At 41.8% G+C, this 20,413-nt stretch overlaps 1 protein-coding gene across 1 annotated transcript in view; it reads left to right on the forward strand.

Moving 5' to 3' along the window:
- foxp1 (forkhead box P1) overlaps positions 1 to 20,413 on the forward strand; it is a 147,048-nt gene that overhangs the window by 61,672 nt on the left and 64,963 nt on the right. The window contains exon 6 of the mRNA XM_022744896.1: positions 6,957 to 7,126. Within this exon, the coding sequence (XP_022600617.1) occupies positions 6,968 to 7,126 (159 nt within the window). The 5' untranslated portion in view covers positions 6,957 to 6,967. The remainder of the gene's footprint in view (positions 1 to 6,956; positions 7,127 to 20,413) is intronic.

Genomic DNA, 20,413 nt, shown 5'->3' on the forward strand with positions numbered 1-20,413 from the left:
TTTAGCCCTCCGCCCTTTATCTTCACTTTAACTGCTTAATGGAAGGCACAGACTCCCTTCCTTTTTAACCCTCTCTGTCCTCTCTCTGGGAAGCTGGGGCTTTTAAAATAATAACATGCTTCTTAGGCTTGAACGACCCCGGTATCATATCGAGGAGGAATTGCTCCTTCAGGGGCATCAGGAGGGGGGTCATTGGGTAAGACCACTCCCATTGTCCCAGTGACAGTGAATCAGATGCCTGATATCAAACCAATATCAGTAAATTTTAAGCACGGACAGATGTAGGCGAGACATTGAAATAAAATAGCCCATTGCATTACCGTGCCGTTGTTTGTGTGTAAAGGTTAATGATTGTGTCCAGAGAATCAATAGCTTAACTGAATCTCTGTGTGAGTAACTCTAAACAAAAGAAGTGGGAGACCTGCACCTGCTGTGTGTTTTTGTCTGCAGAGAAACGTTTAACAGTGCTAAGAGTCATTTAAATAGCAGGGGTTATGCCGGACCCTACAGTGTCCTCCAGTTATCGTGCACGGTAACTCTGTGAGGAATCATAATACATGCATCCACCACACTTGATGACTTACTCAACAGTAATTAGCGGCTTTACTTTGTGTGTAGAGCTGTGGTTTACCACAGGTCTGTCTTGATGATTTAACAGAACTACAAAGCCCCCCCCCCCAAAAAAAAAAAATGATTAGGCTACATGCTGTCAGCTCACAGAGGAAGCATGCACTCTGGTGAGTTGACACCCCCTCAGAAGCCAGCAGTTCTAATAATATTGTCCTCTCTTTGCGTAGGCTCGCAATATTAATTAGACAAGTTCGTTAAGACTAACCTTGGTTTTCCCAGGAAAATGCATCTGACACATTTCCTTTGCATTCCCATTCCCGCGGGAGCAGCCCTTACATGAATTCCAGTAAAAATGATTAAAAATATATGACACGCTTTAAGTAATGTTAAAACAATAAGCGCTTTTGCAGCTCCCACAGGATGCTGATAGATTGAAGTGGTGTTTTTCTCTGGGTATGCCTGTTTGACAGGTCTAATTGGTAAGATGAGCTTGAGGGGAGCGATGCCTGCCTTCTCCTGTGCACCGAGCCTGTGGTCAGAAAAGGAGGCCTCCCCTCGTCTCCTGGTGTCTGTCCTCTCGGTGTAGTGTTAATGGGCATGAGCCACATGTGAGTGAGATTATCAAAGTCAAATGAAGGAGAGTCGCTGAGAAAATGTGTGGCGAACCACTCCTAAAAGAGGCTCCACATCCCAGAATTACTATTCCATTCATGTACAACCAGATTTAAACTCATTAGACTTCTCTATTTACTTAGTCTCTATCGGCCCTAGTTGTACTAAAAATACCGTGGCCTGCCTTACTTTGGCACATTCCGTCATTGTCTGTGCACAGCAGGCCTTTACTCTGAGGTGCCTCTCGGATGGCTCCACGCAAAGGAGACAAACTGGTTTGTATATTTTCTGAAATTATGGATCTACTCAGCCTCTCCATTGGAGTCTGCCTTCTAGTACCCTTCTTATTGATAATTTATTTGAGCTTGTAGCGTGATAATAGGCTGATATTCATATGAATCATCATACTCACCACTGCTTGGATGTCGAGCCCCTTTCCCCTCTGCGCGTGGTGTAGTAATAGGTTTGGATCTAGATTTCATGCTCAGGAACAGTCATCACAATGTGTTATAAATGTGTGTTTAGCGCCCTTGCTCATATTTTATCCCTTCCTTACATGGGGGGTAACTGTTATTTTTTTAAGGGGCTAAATGAAACCAGTAGGGGAAGTGGATACAGAAAACTGTGGATTCTGGGTAGGGAAGCCTCAGTGGATGACTTCAGCTCAGCAGATGGCATGTTGTTGTATGCATGAAAAATTCATGGTCAAGGTGACATGCAGCTCAGAAGTCCCCACACTACAGCACCTACCTTGACTTTTGCAATCGCTACTTATTTTTTCGGACAATGAGATGTTTGATCCAGCAGATGGAAAAAGTCATGATCACAAAAATCAAACAACCAAATCCATGCACTTTGATCTATGATAGAAAACATCTCTGTCTGTTCAGTTTCACCTAATTCCTTTTTTTTTGTTGTTGTTGTTGTTGTTTTTCCACTCCGTACCCTGATGTTGCGAGTGCCAGTTCTCAGAGCCCTCAGACATCCTTTGTTATTTCCACGAACCCAGTTACTGAATAATTGAGTAAGGTAAATGTTTAACATGTTTTTACAAGTTCCTTGCTGCGCTGTTGTGAAGAGCCACTGTTTGTTGGGTCTGGAAGAAACACTTGGTTGCTTTGCTTGACAATGATGTGCTTCCATAGAAGACCACCTCGCTGTTTTGCCCCCTCCCACCTCGCCCATCTTGTTCTCATTCACAGTGGCTCGCTAGCAGCTGCAACACACCAGCTTAATGCGTCTTCAAATGTCAGAAGAAGAATGACTTTTTGTTTATCTTGACTTCTGCTTTGCTGTTTATTCTAGGCGAAGCTGCATTTGCATCAACCTTGATTCCCCAAAGCCTGCGCCCCCCCCCCCCCCCCTTTCCTCTCCCCTCGCCTCCTCCCAGAACCTGTTTACACTCCGCCTGCCCCTAGTGTCACCTAGGAAATCGCCTGATCATTCCACCTGGTTAATATTAAATGGCTCCTGCAAGGAGATTTGTTTGTTCATAAACACAAACCCCCGCTCCTCCTGTTTACTGTAGCCATGGCAGCAATCACTTATTAAACAAACAGCTGCTTTGTTTGCCAGTGTGAGTGGTCTGCTTATAAACCGCACAAGGTCTCTGGGAAGAAAGTTTAAAAATGCTCCCATGTCTTGTGTGGTGCAGAGATGTAGGGTTTGCGATGGAGGTATTACTTGCAGGGGGTGGGGTGTGTGCTCCTACTATATTGTCACAGTAGTCTGGAGATATGCTTTGCTTATCTGTGACTTGGTTGAAGTGGCTGACAAGATTACATGGTTGTTTGGTCTGACTGTGAAGTCTCCTTTGGCAGAATGTCATCCACGCTGTTAGTTCCTCTCAGCAGAGAGCGGCCAGAGGATCGCAGTGAGAGCGTCAGCGATTGATTGAGGTGGCCGCGATTTGCAAAAGTCCCCCTTTTCTGCAGAGAATACATGGGAGGGCGTGGGACTACAGTTTGGAAAGGTTGCTTGGATTTAGCCCAGTTTCTGCGTCTGTTGTTTCCAAGAGACTCAGAGTAGTTTGTTATCAGTGATGCGGGCTGTGATAATGGATTATTTAACATACAGCTTGTGTCTTTAGACTTTTCCCTAGAATCAGGAGCCAAAATACAGCAAAACATAAGACTCTTAACAAACCTTGAGAAGCTTTCTGTTGTTGCACCTTCGGTACATGCTGATGTGTTGTCTAGTCTAGCAACCAAGCCGAACCTAAACAGCTCTAAAGTGAACCTCTCCCCATTGTCTCCTCCTTTGTGTGTCTTTATCTCCCACCCAAGAAATGTTGTGCTTTTGTTGTGTGCTTGTGTAAACAAGGGCTGTGTGAGAACTTGGTGAGTCGAAGCAGGTGGCCGCTGAGGCTTTACTGTCATGAGCATTAAAGAAAAACAGAACATGGAGAAGGGTCAGAGCACAGCTGCGCGGGCCGACCCTACCTTGAATCGACTGCTGACTTGTTTGAGCTGTTGAATTCTAGGCAAGCATGACAGGGGGACAGGCATTATGTTTCCACTGAGGGGGGGGGGGGGCAGAGGCAGGGCTGATGAGCTCTGGCCGCCGGCTGTTCTTAACCTTCAACCTGTCTGGTCAGGTGGGAGACACATGAGACTCTTGTTTGTACTGTACTCCTCATATTTGAGGCAGGGAAAACAAAACAAACTGTAAACAAACAGAAACTCTGACCTTTTTTATTATCCAGTGTTTGTTCCAAACACTTGTTTTGTTTTGCAAGCAACTCGCCCCAAAGAACAGAGAGACATCTAATAATCAACAGCACTGCCAGTTCTTTTTCTACAAACTGTTGTTGCCTTGTTTTGCTCTCCTGGAATTTCCATTATTTTGATTCTTTAAAAAAAACCAAAACTTTTCCAGCTCAGAAAAAAAAGTGGATACACTTCATTATTAATACAATTTTTTTTTTCTCATGTCTCTTTTTTTGTCATTTTATGTAGAAATGTTTGTGTTTGAAGCATGAATACATATGATCTTAACCCCAGTAACTACACCCCTTTTAGCAGGACACTTGACCCATAATTACAGCTGAATTCGTTCACGTTGTATAAATGGAACGGATGGAAAAAACTTGGAGCTTTTTGAGTCATCTCAGACGAGGCTATCCCCTGAGCAAAGCGAAAATAAATAGATAGATAAACAAACACAGGCCAAGTCACGTGGCCGAGTTGCCCGGGCCCAGCTGATGATGGTGTCCCTGCCTCAGTGCTTCACAGATTAACATTGTTATCAGCACAACTCTCTAATAAGGCTCTTTCCTATCTGCTTGATATTTATGATGGATAATGCCTCTTTTCCATTTTCTTTTTTCCTCCAATTTTTTCGCTCATGATATTGCAGCTTTGAATTATTCTGTGGTAAAATTAATGAGAAAGTAGATTTATGGGTTTCATTTGTTTGTCAATTCGAAAATTAATTGGGTGTTAATTTTAGCCATCCCCTCATCAGTGCCGGTTCCAAGCATGCGCGCATTACTTTGCATTCATTGTAGCTATTCTCTCCTTTATTGTGGGTCACTAGTTTTGCATACATTAAAATAGCCCTGCGGCTCATTCTCTTGATTACTTTTGGAGATGCCATGCATTTGGAAATTTACGCCTTTCCGTTATAATTATGAAAATTTTGCATGGAATGACAGTGCATGTATAATAGCCATTACTTACTCCCCTTTTATGTAGCTTTGGAAAAAAAAAGAAAGCAGGCCCTCTTTTTTTTTTGCGTGTGGAAAAATGTCTTTTATTTGAAAAATAAGTGGGGGTGAATAACGTCAGCACATGGTTTATTTCAAATGGCATTTAATTTCGCCCGAGAATGTGCGTTTCTAATTGGTGTCTCAGAAGGGGAGTTGGTGCAAGCAAGGGCCTGTAGATGGAGTTGTGGCTGGCTACATCCCATCCCACAGTATTCTTCTTGCTCACTCCTTGTTTAGAAAATCCCATTATGGAGGGAGCCTGTGCCAGACTGGAGGGGTGAGCCGGGTCAACATCTGTCTGGAGGGGGAGGGGGGCGGCTCTAGCCCCAGCCCAGAGAACAGGGCCTGTAGGCCGGGCCCAGGCTGCTCAGACAGGCCCCTGAGTGTGGGGGCGTAGTGACACACAACTGAACCGGCACAGGCCACAGTGTCAGATGACTCACTCGGTTATGCTTCTTGCAAGGAGGGCTTCTCCAGGAGAGGAGATGTAAACCATGAAGCACTTTGGGTTTGATTTTTGCACTGGTGCTGTTTTAGCTCACTGTAGCCCACAACTGCTACTGATGATACTGAGCTGGGAGACTATCCCCTAGTACCACGGTTTAAAAGACCAGTGCTGCTTATAGTGCTGTTTATTTTTTAATAATCCCATGTCTAGATTATTATCTCACCTATGCTCTGTAAATATTCTTTGGTGCCAACTTGTCAACCTCAATTTCCTATCTGTCAGCCTGAGTGTGTGTCCCCATGGTGTCTGGGTGTGTGTCTGCATCTTGTTTAGATCTGGATCTCTGGAGACACTGTGCTCGTGCATTTGAGCACATAAACGCAACACCATAAATCTGCATTTAGTTCCATTTTCACCTTCTTTCATGATGAGGCCCACTGTTTTAAAGGCATTTATTCTGGTTCATATAAATAATTAATCAGCCAAGTTAATTCGCTTCTGCCTGACTTGGTCAGCTTCATTAACCACCCTGGAATTGGGAGGCTAGACGCAGTGCACCAGCGAGGCCTGTGACCAACACACAATAGCTGTAAATCATTCCACTGATTTGAGGAATACAGGCCCAGATATGCACCGGTGTCAGTGACACTCATCCCCAGAAAGGCAGAGGGGTGGTGGGAGGGGAGACACGGGAGCGGGGGGGTGGTGGTGGGGAGACGGCATGTCTGTCTGGCTTTTGTGTATCCAAAAGCAGAACAGAGGATATAAAATGTAAGCAAATAACTGTGCATTCACATTTAACACTGATTACACTGTTGTATTTTGACATAAAGCAAAAAAGCATGCCGATATTTGTTTGTTATCCTTTTGAGTAAGATTAAGTTATGAAAGACAACCTTTTTTCCCAACAACTCAAAGGGGGTTTATTTATATTCAGACCTGTATTTTGGTGTTAATTGAGCACCCCTGAAGGATTTGACTGTTTTCGCTTGGCCTCAGATTGACTGTTTCTCATGGAGATCCTTTGGCAGGCCTCACACAGTCGCCCTGTTTCCCATTAAAAAGCCATTCTACCGTGGTTCTTCTGGGAGCCATGCAAGTAAATATATCCATTTCCATAGAAAGTGTTTTGTTTTGGAGGTCCAGTGTTTTCTTGGGCTCCTCTGCTCTCACTCAACTCAGGTTGGGTTCCTCTCCGATGTGCGCTGGACCCCAACCCCTCCACCGCACCGCTGCATATACCCCACAATGGAGAACACAAACAAAACCTGAGTCCCACTCACTTCTCTCAAGCCCAGTAAGGACTTGTCATCTGCAAAAGATCTGCACCGGAAAAGACAAAACAAAGGAGTAGTTCATTACTGTGTGGAGAAGCGGTCTGTGAGAGCGTGTGCGTGTGTGTTTGCCTCATTGCATATGCTACATGCAAACAAACAAGACACAGGGAAGCACAAACCAACAGGGAAACCTGCAATAAAAGTGAAATTGTGTGGGAAGGATATGACAGATGTTTATAGTTTGGCCCAGAGTTGAAATGCGACCTCATTGCTGTGTGTTTTAACAGCTGTTTCTCTCCGTCTCTGTCCCTGTTTTCTCTCTTTCTGTGTCTTCTCTCAGGTTTTTAAGTCATGATGCAAGAATCTGGGACGGAGGCGACGAGCAATGGACCAGCCAGTCAAAATGGAGGAGCGAGCATGGAGGGCGGTTCCAGGGAGGGACGACCCAAGAGCGCCACGCCGTCAGTGGAGGTGACTGCAGCTGACCTGCTGCATCTCCAGCAGCACCAGGTAGAACAGTCCCCCTTTCACACCTGTCTTCACTTTATTAAGCCATGTCAACAGCAGGCCTGATCCCCCTCTTAAAGTGCCACTTAATATTTAATTCCATCTCAAAGTACATCTAGTACATAAACACATTATTATTATTATTTATGTATATTGAGGCTCTCTTTGAATATTTAAAGAAGGGGAAGTGCTCTCTCTGTGTGATTGTGTTTGGTTATGAACGTGTTTATCGTAGCATGCAGCATCTGCATTTTGGTGAAATATTTATAATGCTGTTCTGACATATTTCAAGTATGTAGGTGCCACAGGATTGTGTAGACACCATGACATCCAATAGGATGACAGCATTTTCCTCTGGCTCATTGTAAACACACCTCACACTCACAACTAATGCCACACTCTGCCGTGTTAACCAATGAGATGTGGAGATACACGCCGGCTTTAGCGTCAGCGAAGCCCAAAACATTTTCACCATCTCCGACTTGAGGCAAACAGACAAGCTTTTTCTGTTGGTGTCAGCATTATGTGTGGCACACGACAGTGTGTTTAAGGAAACAACATTGAAAAGATCAGTGTGTCTTCTGCTATCTCGGTCTATCCGACAGGACGACCAGGGTTGTTGTCAGGAGCTGTTTGGTGATGATGCACAGGCTGCGTGCCGCTGTCTGTTGTCACAGTACATCCATCAGGGAGGGCAGCAATGCTACAGCGTATAACGGCATGCTGTAGCGTGGGGGATATGGTGCTGTAACGTATAGAGCTGAGCAGTAATTCAGTTTCATCATTCATCATATTTCATATATATGATCCTATTTTGTGATACACAATTATGTTGTCAGAAATGACGATAACCAGCAGATTCGTTCAACACGAGGTATGGAAAATATGTTTTTGTAAATAGCTTAGCTTTTTGAAAAGGCGTTGCTTGACTTCTGACTTGATGTGATATGCAGGGCAATGCAGTGCAAAATAAGTTTTATCATAATATGCACAATCATTAATGTGAAGTGTACTGCTCTGCCCTACACATGTATCACTTGAATAGTAATATGACCTCATAAGTGGTTACTTCTACATTGTGATTAGTCCTATCTTTTAATTATTTCTCCATTACCCATGCTTTATGTAATTGTAGAGTAGAACGATGTATGAGTAATTGGTAGAGGAGCAAACATGTGCGAATGTGATGTTTTAGTTGTCGTCATCTAGTCTATGCCGTGGAACAGGGTGCCTCTGTTAATCGCATTTTTTCAGGGTATTAAGTGGGAGCGTATTGGAATAAACCCCAAAGAAGAAGTGTTAGCTAATCAGTAAGTAAAAAGGACATGTCAGCGTGCTTCCTGCTCTTCAGTCTCAGTGTTAGGCCTTTAAGGCCTTTCCAGATCTGCTCTTCATCCCCACTCCCCCTGCTCCAGACCCCGCTCCCAGACCTCACCTCCAACCCATCTTTTTTTCCAGCTCAGAATGAGCATGTCGTCAGTGAGAAAATCACAGCCATACTGAATTCATTACTGCAGTAGTCACACAAAACCATGGATAAAATTTCAATAACTGCAGGCCACAGTTGAGTAAACAGTTGCACTGAAACTTAATTCCTGTTGACTTTTCCTTCATTCTTTGCCAGGGGCACATTCTGATTCGCTCTGCAAAGACAACAGGGTTACAACTTTGATGAATGTGAGGCAGGGGAGAGGGAGAGGGAATGAGAGAGAGAGAGAGAGAGAGAAAAGTGTCATGGATGTGCACTTGACACCAAGAAGGGATGGAAATAAAGCCTCCCCGCTAGAATAGAGCTAGTCGTCCAAGCATGGTCCCTGTTTTCTAGTCATCCAGAAAGAGCTATTACTCTCCAGGATCTGCCCTGGCATTTAAAGGGAGGAAAAACGAGCAACTTTCTCTTTCCTATTTCAGTGGATTACAGTCACGTTTTCTGCCCTCTGCTTTCTGCTGTGGCAAATAGCAAGCGCTTTTTGCTTTATGCCTTTTGAACAAATCCACTGGTTAATTTCTGTGGCCTCCAGTTGGGAGTTGAAACAGAGGGAGGTGTATTAATTGTTGTGTGTGATAAATGGCGCGTGGATGTGGACGAAGGACGAGATGTCTCACTCTCAGCTCCTGACACTGGGCTTTGATAGGCTACTTACCAGGGTAGTGTTACTGGGAAGGCAGGCAGGCAGTCTTTTTATTCTCCCATTAGACTAACCCAGGATTTTCACTCATGCACCATGAACCATGTTAATTGTCCCCAGGGCATTACGATCTTCGCTCAATTACTTGATAACTTTTTACTTTTGTGGCATTTCACAGTCTTTTCTTTTAAGTTTTATTTGCAGCTCGCACTAATACGGCTCTAACTGACACACTGAGGGTTTCTTTTATTCTTTGTTCTCCTCAAAACATCCAAGATGCTATTACCTCTTTAGGTGAGGCAAAAATCAATCTGGAATCTTTTCAGACTCAAATGTCTGAGAGTCCCCTGAGTGAGCGGGAACAACAAACCTGGTAGTGGCATATCATTTATTCTTATTAGGGAACATAACTATGAAAGACAGTGCTCATTAATAAAGACGGGGGATGAAATAATTGTAATCTGTTTGATCATCTTGATTCTGACAGGGGAATTCATCTTGTAGACTAGTCAGATTTGGGGGAAGTGGACCATAAGCTTGATTTAAGCATCTCTATTAGTAAGTCAGATACTGTTTGTTAAGAACTGAGAATTAAAAAAAACGGCCCTTGTCCTCTGAGTTCACTGTTTGAGGAACTCTGTTGTGGATATCTGTTGTGTTGTAATAGCTGGACGTTTGGGTGTGTTTATAAATGTTGTTATGCATCTTGTTGCTTTTCAGGCTTTGCTTAATTGTTTGCAGTTGTTTGTGCATAATATATGGATATCTCCTTTTTTTAGAACACAAATATAATATTTTTTTCATAACATACTGTATGTGTTTGCCCTAGAATCTGGCATCTGTGTGTTTGTTTGTGTTGCAGAAGTTGTGGTTTTAACGTTGTCCACATGAGGAAATGAAGATACTGTAGGAGAGAGAAAATAAAACAAAAAACAATAGCATGAAAGAGCTTTTGCAATAACCTGTTTTGTGATTTGTGATTTAAATGGTTGTGCAACAGGAAGTCGTGTTGTGTAGCTGTTGTAGTCAAATAAACACACAGTGACAATAATGATGTTTGAGACTTTGTATCAGTTTTGAAGCTGTTGTTCAACTCCCTGCACGGATTTCCTGTGATGTGTGGTCATTTTCAGCGTTTCTGCGTTTATAACATCTCACATGTTTAACCGTGTCAGCCATTCCTTCACTCCAAACTTGGTTGAACTGATGCTGATAATATTATTTTCCTGTCTTTTAGATGAGCCCTTTAAATGAAGTGATACTGTACAAATACACCCCAACAGTACCATAGAAGAAAAAACATAAAATAATTGCTCTTCTTTTGTTGTAGATATCCACCAAGTCTGCTCCATCAAACAAGTGCCTTTAAGGCTTTGTTATTCATCACCCAATTATGGATATGTTCTTTCTTCTTTTCTGCCTGTGTGGCTGAGGTGTCCGTCATGTTGCGTGTACAGACAGGAGAGAGTGACACGCATCACAGTGGCCACAGAAAGAGCTGAGTGGGCACAGGTTTACTTGTTTGCATAATGCAAGGCTTACACAGTCTCATGTGGAGGCTTGAGAAGGTGGAAATGCACGTCTCAGCCAGCGTCACCCAGCTCTGTTCTGCCAAGCTTCAGGGGGAAGTGCTAGATGATAAGCTTCGCTATCAAAGTACACACACACACACACACACACACACACACACACACACACACACACACACACACACACACACACACATATACAAACATGTACATGCTCAGAGGCTAGGCCTGGCGGTGCACGGCCTGCTGGTTTCTGGCGTCCCGTCCACATTACGGGCTAATGGTCAGACTGAGAGAGTTAACAGCGTCAGGTCAGAGAGGAGGCCAGAGAGCGTTTGCTGCCTCAGATCTCTGCTAATCACATGTACGCTGCTGCTGAGCTGAGGGCAAGAGAGAGAGAGTGCTATGCCTGGATTGAAATACATACAGTGTTATGGTGTTTCACAAGAAGAACGCAGCCTTATCGCCGCACTTTTGAATTGAATTCCTGCCAGTATCTCTGTATTCACTCTTCTACAGAATTATATATCTGTGCAGTGCTGAATATTTGACATGTGTGATAAAGGCTCCTTTGCTCTGGGTGCTTTTTGACCAATAGCTGTGGTGCATTATCCTACTGAATGTGTGCTTCCTTCATGAGTCTTGTCATCTTAGTCCTGCACTGTGCAAGAGTGCATCCACAGAGCGGATCACGCTGAACAGATTCCCCACTGTCTCCCTGTGCACACTCCTCCATCTCTAGGAGCTCTCAGGTATCTTCATGTATAGTGTTCATATTGTCACAGGAGGCCAAGCACCGGCTCCAACTTATTGGAAAATCTGGCAGAGAGGATAACATCAGTGTTATGACACTGCATATTGCCCTAAATTGCGTTATTGGTAAAATGATAGTGCTCGTCCAATTTGAATAATTTTATGGAATCCCTCACAGAACAGTTTAATTATGTTATCACACAACTGGCAACATCTGTCTTTATACCACAGCACATGACAGTTTTATTACAGGCTGAATTTCTTTGCTGGTTCTGGCAATTGATGTGTGATCTGATTAATAATCACACAGATGGAGGTGAAAATTGAACAGTGATACGCTGCTATGTCGAAAAAAGGGGAAATAATTATTAAAGTTAAAAAAAAGTAGAAAAAAACAGCCTGTGTCAGTGAAAATATCACAAATATTTTACTAAAGCTTGAGCTTCTTTCACATGAAGCATATTGCTTTTTTAAACACAGTTACATTTTTTTTTATCAGGAAAAAAAAAAATCTGTTTAGTCTAGGTGCAACTTTTCAAATCCTTTTGTCACCCAGTTTTGTTAGTGAGGTTTTGGGAGGTAAACCACCCAGCACCTCTCCTTTGTCTTATAGATGTCTCAAAGACAGCCAGCCCTGTGAACTCATCCATTTTGTTGAGTCTACCTCCAGCCACCGCTCTCCGACTGGGAAGAGATGAAGCACGTTCGGCATCTGTGCAGAAACCCATGGTTTAAAATAGGTGACTGTTGCTCAGGTCGACATCCTGTTTACACATCCTGCTTATGTGGGCAGCAGGAGGGGGATCACAGGAGTTGTTTGACATTGCGGTAATCAGACTGGACACACACACAGGAACACAAGCGCACACTCGCACACACTCCCACACACTCACTCATCTCATTTCACATCGTAGATCACATGTCATCACGGCACGAACGGAAAAGAAACATAAGGTGAGTTCAAGTATTTGCATTTGATGATTGCGGACTTTGTGCTCCAACATGTTGTTTGCTACCTGGAATTAAAGGTGTCTGAGAGGGAATCCATTTTTTCTTTAATTATTTTAACACATAAAATAAGTTTTGTTTTATGGGCAGAGTGTCAGTAGTTTCACTTAGTTTCCATCAGTTGAGCTGACACAGCAGCCACACCCTCTCCACAGATTTGCCTCATTTCAGTTCACTGTTTTGCAATTTTAACATACAATGCAAAATAGTATAATTTAATATTATATATAAAAACAAATGAAACAAGTAAAGAACAATCTTTTATAGAACAATCAAGTTAACAGATAACCCTTTTCCTTCATTAGGTTAAGGAATTAAGAGGATGGCCACACTACGGTGGATAAATCTGAAAATGCATTAATATAATGGCATGTAATGTCAACCTGCATCCTCATTAGTGTTGTCATGTTGTTGGCAATGTGAAGGTAGTCTTTAAAGATAAAACAAAAGGGAAATACCAAAATCACTTCCTCTCCAACCTGTTGGCAAACACCAAATTTGTGCCTTATATATCTGGTTAGTTATTAGTTCTTCTCACTGGCAAAACTTCTGTTCCTGTCAACTGAACAAATATTTGATTTGATTATGGCTCATAAATGCTTCAGGTTATTAACCAAGGTTAACAGTAACTTATTTCCTGCTGAACCAAGTCTCTGTTTTATGTTACTAACTATTTTGACAACATTGAATACATGTAAATGAGACCTGTGTTGTGTTTTCGGCAATTGCCATTAAAAATGAGAAGTCATAGTGAAGTCAGAGCAGACAAAACTGTTGTTTTTTGTCTGAGCAGACGTATTTCATTGTCTGTTCAGAAAACATTACATTATTACCGCATCTGTGAAAAGTCACTGTTTTTGAGTGTAAAATAGGCAAATTAGTGTGATCCAAAACGGAGAGCTAGATTAATTAATTCATCATTTTACCATGTACAGTATTAAAGTGAAATTTTATCATTTGATGCATTGCAGTTTATACAAGAGAGCTGGTTAACACAGGTCGATTTCTGATCATTTGGCCAAATGTTAATCAGGTGTGAAGGACAAAGATGGACAGCTTAGGACAGCTAAACAATGGGCAGTTTGGAAGAAGCTCAAACATAAGGACACAGAGTCAATAGAGTCAGCCTACCTATTGTCACTCACATTACCAAGCAGATTCCTTATACAACAAACAGTATTAGCTCAAACAATATTCCAATGTCTCAGTGTTGGTTGAGAGATGTGGTTATTAAATCTGTGTGTGTGTATGTGTGTGTGTGTGTGTGTGTGGGGGGGGGGTGTTTGTGTGTTTGTGTGTGTGTGTGACATAGTCAGACAGTCACACTCTGTCTTTAAGGTTAGATATACTGTACGTCCCTGTGGAGAATGTGTGGATGAGCAAACCACTCAAGGACGTGTGCAAGTACAAATGCCTCCCATGTAAATGATGCTGGTATCATTAGGAAGAGTGAAGTGGCTCTCATTGTGTGGCGCCCGGATGGTCTTTGATGGCCTCGGTCTGTGTGTTTGTGCTGAAGTGGGCAACTCTAAACTTTGAGCAGGTGTCTGAAGCAGCTGGCTGGAGGCAGACAGGGAAACACGTCTGCGTCAGTTCAGTATTAAATGGCTTAGAGAGAGGCCTCGGCTAGCCAGAGGACTAATGCATCCTCAATGTTTTATTTAAAGTAGTGCCAACAACCGCTTATGAATGCTCCACATCAAGATGCACACACAAATCCTCACACAAGCACACACACACACACACATACATACACTCACACACGCACACTGGCACGCAGAGTAATTTTGCACTGTTTAGCTGAACAACTTGTGTGTTTAGTGTTGTAAATAAGTAACCGTTTTAACGGGGCCTCAGGAGACTGTGGTTGGGAAAGTACATGCTCAGACATGACTGGCTTTAATAGCCATTGTCAAAACACTGTTTAAACAAAACCCTTTCTTCACCCGATTGGAATGTTTACATTTAGTTGAATAATAATGCCATTTTAAGTAGAAGCTATTCTTTAAGGATAGTCAATCTGACCCAATTTATTAGGGATAGACTTAAGGATGCACAGTTCCTCCTGGGAAAACATTCAAGCGCAGGGCCTATTCATTTTTAATGAGAGCACTACTTTAAAAACTTCATAGAATTAATATGTATCAGTGAAGTCTTTCCTGTGCAGAAAACTTCAGGGTAATTAATATTCATAGGCTGTGCTTGTTAACACCCCCAATGCTAGTGCAATGTAGATCCAATTAACATAGAATGGACCCCAAGGATTTGGGCAGATAAGGGTTAAATGAGCTATTGAAATTGAAACCGGGACCGTCTCCTCTTAAAACACTTATTTGTTTCAACAAGCCCTAATTTTTTTTTTTGTTGCAGATTAAGTTATCTTTTGGGTGCACATGTAAATAGCTACAAAGGTAGAGTTGCCTGAGAGAGTTCATGGAGACCCTGTATGTGCATGCAAAATGTTGATGCGTGGGTGGGTGGATGTGTGTGTGTGCGCGCGTGCAAGCATGTGCACTTGTATACATGTATGCATAGAGAGCATCACCTACACAGCCAGGCTAATGTGAAAATCCTGTAGTGAGCCTGGATTTTATATCTTATTCATAATCTCTTAGCACAATGTGGGTAACAGACATCAGAGTTCATTCTTGGCATCAGCATGCAAGGGCCTGGTCAGGCTGGGTGACAGAGGGGGGAAGTGCAGGGGTTCTAAGGGGAGCTAGGTGATGGTAGCAAAATACCTGTTTGCCACCTGCTGCCATTTGTTAGCACACACACTGCAGTTATTGCCCCCCAGAGCATCCTGAGACAACTGTGCCCACAGTGTCTCAGCTCCAAAAGGACTGATGTTAAAGACTCAATTTAAACAAGTTCGCCTGCTTCTCCTGGTTTTTTTCCCACTGAGGTTAATGTGGCAAACTATCAGTGAAAATGAAAACAAATGCGTTTACACTAAGGAAAATAAATTTGAGTGTCGTGAAATAAAACAATACTACAGGTGCACTACAGTAATTTAATATTACCCTCTCATAAATCTGGGGGACTAGAGAAAGACAGATAAAAAAAAAACACAATAGTGAGATAAGAAGCAAGAATTTCGGTACCTTGTAATGGTTCCAAAACCCTGTTGATGGAAAGGATTTCAAAAGCTCCCTTTGAAGCCACAGACGACATTTTCACAAGCTGAGTAGTACTCCTCATGACAAGTAAACGGAACTGAATGTGTGAAATTGGTGGAGTGTCCCTTTAACGGAGCTTGGTCTTGGTATTGCCAAGAGCTTCAGTCATCGTTGTGTTTACAAGACGAGGTTATAATGCGCCCTCTGACCAGTGCTACTACCTCAGGGCAGCCTGGACTCTTCAGTGACTCAGTATTGGAAAGTGACAAGACAGTCCAGATGGGCCGGGGCTAGCTGGTTAGCATGCTAATTTCAGTAGAAGAAAAGAAGTGATAGTAATTAAAGCAAAACAAAACGGTTACTTTCCACCACCGGAGACAGCTCTTGGCGAGTAAAGGAATGAAGTTTGATACTGAACTCAATGTTTCTTCTAGACTAATAAGTAAATAGCTGTTAATGCTAACATTGGCAATGTAGCTATAGCAAAACTTACAAATAGCTCCTCTAAGATTCACAAGAAACAGAAAAAAACTGTTTATCAGCATGATGCCATCATATAAAGGTGACAAATGAGGATGATGTGGATAGTGTTTCTATATGTGTGGAAATATATGAATGTACAGAATTTAGGTTTAAAATATAGAATTGTGCACCCCTGTATCTCTTGTGCCTTGTCCCTTGGGTACACAGTATTATTATGTAGCCTATTGTACATGACTTTCTTATATCATATATCGCACAAGGATCAAAATATCAAGATGTAATGTTTTCACCTGTATTGACATATACCACGGGCTTGGATGGGTTCTTTGCCTGTTTAGCCTTTTAAAATCGTATTAAATCTTACGTAGCAATATATCGTGTAGAAATTCCAGTTATAGTTCCAGTATAGTGAACAGTCTGTATCTCTTTTTCTATGATACAGAGAAAACCTTGGCAGCTCTGTTTTTAGTTCGAAGAGAGAAATATGATAAACTACCTATGCTGATGATCAAATGAGCCTTCATTGAAGTAAATATGCATGGACAGCCACACCATGTACAGGTCTCTTAGAGTAAATTTGATTGTTTGACATGCATTCACCCATCAAAGTATCTATCAGTGATTAATAACAACCCCCCTGCACGTTCAGCAGTGACATGGCCTCTATTTGAGAGAAAAATGGCACAGGTCGGTATTCACTGGTGAATAGCTGTATACCATTTAGAGAATGATATGCCCTGATGGGATGTCTCGTCATAAATAATAGTGATGGCACCTCTGCATCCTGTGAATGACATGTGCCATAAATACTTGGCCAGGCCAGAGACAATGCTTCATATAAATCCTCATGCAATCTTTTTTTCTCTGTACAAAAAAGATATATATTATTTAAATGGACAATAAAAACAAATGTTTTTTTCCTCCTCGGTTGGCGGCTGAAAGACCTCAGTAACAGGACAATGCATGCCGCTCCCTCACTGTGGTCTCTGATGCGCTGTTGTTATTTGCTTGTTTACAATCTTTGACATGATGTAATGGGATGGCTGTGAAAGTACTAGCCAGTAAATGGCACAGAAAATAAGACAGTCCTTTATGTCTGCCCCCTCCTCTTTTCTCTTCTTCCCCCCCCTCCCTTTTTCTTGTTTTTCCCTGCAAACAGGGAATATGTTCTGCATTTGACTGAAGGAACATGAGCCTTGAATATAAGTAACTGTTTTTTGCATTAGGTACTCCCTGGAGGTAGGGGGGGGAAATATCATGTCCCTGCGTGAAATGTGAATGTGAAATCTAGCAGAAAGAAATATTTATGACCATTTTCTGCTTGATTAGAGCTAGATGACATGCCTTAGGAGACAGTGAGTGGACAAAAGGCAACAGTGCTGCTTCTGGGCAGATGTTAAAGAAAGAGTTGTTTAGGGAGGAGGGCATTCTGTCCAGGGGCTCTGTGTGGATGCCTGTGTGTGTGTGTGTGTGTGTGTGTGTGTGTGTGTGTGTGTGTGTGTGTGTGTGTGTGTGTATGGGTGGGAGGGATAGGGTTGGCAGGGGGGGTCGCGTTTGAAGCATGGGAGAGGAAATTGAGTAAGTCCAGCAGGAGTGTACTGGGTGGCAGATGGTGAGCACACAGGATCAATCACTAGTCTCGTTCTCAGATATACACAATACAAATGTCTGTCAGATGCCAATTTAATATCTAAAACACTAATATATAAAAAAAAAATATATATATATATATATATATATATAAAAAAGTTTGACAGCACCGAAACGTGTGTGTTTTGATGTGCCAGTTACACATTTCACTTCTGGCAACACTTTATCAACCAATGTAGGTGAACTGGGATTTAGTCCAACATGCAGTCAGCTGTTCGATGTTGCTGCAGTGTTTGTCAGCTGCTTGACATTGATTTTACTGCTACTGTCCAATGTCAAAAACAGACTGCCTGGTGTTTGGGGCAAGATGCTAACATAGTATATACTTCACACTTACCAGTATTCATCACTCGGTCGATAATCAGTGTTGACTCCTCACGCTACTCACATCAAATAAAGTATATTCTTGCTCCAGAACAACACAGATGAAACTCATATTTAGTTTACTTTTATGTAACGATACAGACTTTTGTAAATCATTTACAATTCTACAAGTTAATTTGGGCACATTAGCTTACGTTATTACAGTATTAGCGCTTGATGTGTTTGGCAAGTCACTGCTATCTATATTTTTCTTAATTAGTAAATTTCAGATACAATTATCCATGCCTCTACAAATTTAGTGTCAAAACAAATCATCTATCAATTATCATCTACCAACTTATCTGAACATAACTTTAATCTACAGTATGTTGCTTTTTAAAGGATATATAAGGTTGCACTTTTAATTTTTTTTTTATAAATTTTGAATTTTTAATACATTTTACATTCGTATCATAAGTAAATAATAATTATGAAATAAAAACAACCACTTACTCAAGGAAAGCGACTAAATCAGCTGAACTGTAAACAGAGCCTTGTTTACTGCTCTTGTTTTGGTTGTGTTATTTTATCAGTTAGAAATTAATCCAAATAAAAAAAAGTTGCAATTTTTTAACTTGTAAATATTTCTAATGACACATTTGCACACGAGGTGATGCTGAACACCTTTAGGGAAAGTACGAGGGGAACAAATTCAATCTTTTACAACAGTATTTAAGCAGCGCTGAAACTTTACTTACCATTATTCTGCATAATACCATATCATATACCTGTACATGCCTTTCAAAAGCTCAAATTGCCACTTAGAGTGTGTAGAATAAATTCCTCTGTCAACTATAACTTGATGGGATTCTGTGTGCACATTAGCATATGTTATGCTCAGTACACTATATTAGCATAGATTTCATGCAGTGATGGAAGGGGCCAAAACAAGGACTACTGCAAATGTACAGGGCCCACGCATGGATAATTGAGTTGCATGGAAATATAACTACACAAGACACCTGGTCTGAGCAATGTAGTATTTTTTACAATTTTGTAACAGGCTTATCAGTGTTGAAGTGCATCAGGACAAGTGCCAGCATATAAATAATCAGTTAATTACTGTATTGATGCAATTGTCTGTGTTGCACAAGCAACCCATGGTTGGCAGCAGATTGATTGTGTTTAGATGGAGCCTGTGACAGGGGAGAAGCCACAGCTCTTAGAGCCATTTCCAATGGATCAGAGAAGTACAAAATTGAGAGTATGATTAATTTTTCAATTTCTCTCTGCGGATATCTAATAATTGTGCCCATAGATAGCCAAAGGCTCTTATTAAACATTAACATGCAAAAGAAAAGTTAGAATCAGAAAGATGGTATTTTGGATTGAATAATGTAAAATATCTGTAGGGCAACAGGGAAAGAAGCAAACTAGTCCAGGTTTATTCTTCAAATGTTTTCCACCACCGCAATGTCTACTCCTAATTACTGAGCTCTTATCTGCACACTCAACACTATATTTATTTTTCCTCATTGCTAAATGCAAATTTCTCTAACCTTTTAATAACATGTACATGTCAGTAATTTTTAAAAGGAATCATTAGAAATGTCAGTCGGACTCTGCCAGGATTGTGTTTTTAATTGGTATGTAACTCTACTGGACAGACAAGTTTTTATTTTTTAATTCAGGTTTTTGATAATTAATGTGAGGCTGTCTCCAGCATATAAATGCTTGCTTCTTTGATCTAGTAAAGGCAGTGTTGGGAGGCACATGGTTCTTATTAAAATATATCAGCATGTTATCTCCTTGCTTTCCAGTAGAGACACTTTGCCTTTAAGAAGCTGAGCCTTAGAGGAGGTTCCACTCTCAGGCCTCCTTTCCCCTCTCTCTCTCTCTCTCTCTCTCTCTCTCTCTCTCTCTCTCTCTCTCTCTCTGTCCTTCTCTGTTTCTCCCTGTGCTGTCTTCATCACCTTGCTCACTTCCACATAATATCATCTTCATCTCAGATAGCTGTGGCACAGGGGAACTGCATTTGTTGATCAGATTTGGCTTGGCTGACACCTCCTCCCCAGAAGTATGGGGATATGCGTGTAATGCTTGCCTGAGCTCAGCCATCGCCGGCTGATTGAGTGATCCTGCCTGTCACAGGACAAGATAACCACATCAGTAAATACTCTCCAGTCCTCAGCTCCTCGCCGCCGCCATCCACGGCTACCAGGGGCAGCGCTGCACTCCACAAACACTGATGTATTGATTTCCAGCTCCGCACTGTGTCATGAAGGCTAAAAACCCAAATCGTGATACATATTTAAT

The sequence above is a fragment of the Seriola dumerili genome, unplaced genomic scaffold (assembly GCF_002260705.1).
Source record: "Seriola dumerili isolate Sdu_G_001 unplaced genomic scaffold, Sdu_1.0 BDQW01000088.1, whole genome shotgun sequence".
NCBI classification, from domain to species: Eukaryota; Metazoa; Chordata; class Actinopteri; order Carangiformes; family Carangidae; genus Seriola; species Seriola dumerili.